The 2,567-nt window shown below is 37.2% G+C and overlaps 1 protein-coding gene across 2 annotated transcripts in view; it reads left to right on the top strand.

Moving 5' to 3' along the window:
* hprt1 (hypoxanthine phosphoribosyltransferase 1) overlaps window positions 1-2,567 on the top strand; it is a gene marked incomplete in the record, with an annotated part of 9,395 nt that overhangs the window by 6,263 nt on the left and 565 nt on the right. For both annotated transcript variants that reach the window (XM_024283843.2, XM_036213809.1), the window contains 6 exon segments: window positions 188-253; window positions 1,681-1,698; window positions 1,782-1,864; window positions 1,937-1,983; window positions 2,099-2,175; window positions 2,253-2,567. In XM_024283843.2, coding sequence (XP_024139611.1) covers window positions 188-253; window positions 1,681-1,698; window positions 1,782-1,864; window positions 1,937-1,983; window positions 2,099-2,175; window positions 2,253-2,300 — 339 coding nt within the window.

Below are 2,567 nucleotides of genomic sequence, written 5' to 3'. Positions count from 1 at the left end.
TTATGTTTAAACAGTCCTGGAGTATTTTCCCCCTCCCAGATTTCAGATTAAAACTTATATTTTTTCTAACCCTTTAGAATTTAAGCATATAAACATGTTGTCACTGTGAAATATGACTTATTCTGTGAACATGTTTGCGGTTGTTTTGAGAAAATCCCAGACTTACTTGTGCTTTCTGCTTTTACAGAATGACCAGTCAACTGGGGAAATCAAAGTGATCGGTGGAGACGATCTGTCTACTCTAACTGGCAAGGTATGGTTAAAAAAAAAACAAAGCTGTTATTACCTGGAATAAGGCTAAATCATTTTAGAGATTTTATTCAGAAAACCTCTAACATAAAAACTCACAATTGGAGGAGCAACAGCTGTATTTTTAGTATTTTCTGAGAGTTTGATGATGTTCCGATTATAAATTGTTCATCAGAATCTAATTTCCATTGATTACCTAGAATAGCAGACAATAAACTTCAAAGTTTACACTTTTAGAATGACTAAATGGTGAAAAAACTTCCTTTTTACTACATTAATAAGTCCAACTTACTTGTTTTTATGCTTAAAAAGTACTGAGATCAAAGTAATTTTACTATATAATTTTTATCTGCGTTTTGTTTTTCTAAATGAAACTCAGAATATTATTACTTTATGAATTGGGACTCCTCACCAGCAGGATGAGGAGTATAGAATTACAGAGTGAAGCTGCTTTAAGCTGCTTTGCACTGATGACAAAAGCTCAGATATTCCCCAGCTGCACTTTTATTCTTTCAAATCATTTAGTGTTTCGTTTTGTTGCCAAATCCTTTGAATCTTCAAGTTGCTCGTGGGCCTGAAAGTTTCTTTACATTAAAGCTTCTTAGGTTAAAGCTTATAAGATTACTTACTCATCTTTATGAACTCACTAGAAGAGTCATCTACTGAGTTTGAACACAAATCAATGGACACAACTTCCTTTCCTCGTCCAGATCTTAAGTTTTTATTGGAATATGATGCAATGTAAGCACAGTTTGAACTTCCCAAGTACAGCGGGTTCATCTGGAACCATCTGCATGTAAGAACTGGACTGAGTGACCCCTCCCACCTCGCGTTCCAAACAGGAAGTACCCTCTGGTTCCAAGAAGGCAAAATTCTATAGACTTCATTTGAGAAATAGACAGTTTTTATTGAGTCATTCTAGTTGTCAGAATGACAACTCTTGCTCTGATACTTCTTTTTAATACTTTAATTATTTTTTTTATAACATTTTCATCATCAAAACACAGTGGATTCATAAACAGCCGTTGTAACATGCTCATATTCATTTGGTTTTATTACATGAAATCAGTTTTGCAGTTTTAAAAAAAAAAAGTAGTGGTGTGGTGTCCAAGTTGCTTTTAAAATCCACGGCACGTAGTGTTTTAGTATAGGGATTAGGAAGGGAATTGCTCAATTCAATTCACATAACTTTATTGTCCCCTAGTGGGAATGAAAAGGGGGGGTGTATTAAATGTGGTCCTCAAGAATGTGTAATAGCTTGTATTTGAGGCCACCAACAGTACAAGCTTTGATTGATGCTGCTGCGTTTGAGTCTGAAATTGCTTAAAAGCCCATCATGGATCTTTACCTCCTGTCTTTATCGCTTTGATGCTCTTCTGCCAAGGCCTTCTTTTTGCTTGCGACTAATTTTTTATTTTTCCTTTTCCACAGAACGTCTTGATTGTGGAGGTATGAGCTCATTTTTACATTTGTCTCCTTTCACAATGAAGTCAGTAGTCTATTCTCAAACTTCTCCATTGAAATCATTTCAGGACATCATTGACACAGGAAAGACGATGAAGACGTTATTGCAGCTCCTCAAGCAGTACAACCCCAAAATGGTGAAAGTAGCGAGGTAAAGCTTCCCACTTTGAGATGCTGTGTTGTTGTTGTGAGCAGCGATCCAAATTTTGACCTTTGTCTTTAGTTTGTTGGTGAAGAGGACGCCACGGAGTGTCGGCTACCGGCCCGACTGTGAGTTTCTGACTCATTTAAGTGACTTTTACTTGTTTTCAGATTCATTTTTTTCTGACTAAAATCAGATTTGTCACCATAAGTATTTAATCAAGTGATTCCCTTTTTGTTTAAGATGTTGGATTTGAAGTCCCGGATAAGTTTGTGGTGGGATATGCTCTAGACTACAACGAGTATTTTAGAGATCTTAATGTGAGTGGTTTTCTTTATATTTATTACCTAGTGTGATCATTTGACCTAACTTAAATACCCTTTTTTCTCCCCCTCAGCATATCTGCGTTATTAGCGAAACAGGGAAGGAGAAGTACAAAGCATGAGGAGCACTTTGTCTCGGTTTGGTTGCACCGTTTTCTTTTACCGTTCATTTCACGTTTGATTGCTTTGTGTGGATGAAACACTCGGCCTGATCAGGGTTCACGAGGACACACCGATGAAGACGATCCTGCCTTTATGTTTGAGTCGCAGAACAGATACAGTAGATGCTAAACTGGTTGCCCTAGAAACCAAACGCATCTGGGTTAAAGCGCATGAAGTCCAGACTCAGGCTATATTGATGTGAAGCTTTTATGCCCCTGTGCTAAGCT

The sequence above is a fragment of the Oryzias melastigma genome, linkage group LG10 (assembly GCF_002922805.2).
Source record: "Oryzias melastigma strain HK-1 linkage group LG10, ASM292280v2, whole genome shotgun sequence".
Lineage (NCBI taxonomy): Eukaryota > Metazoa > Chordata > Actinopteri > Beloniformes > Adrianichthyidae > Oryzias > Oryzias melastigma.
The sequence above is the reverse complement of the archived record's forward strand: the minus strand, read 5'-3'. Positions and strand labels throughout refer to the sequence as shown.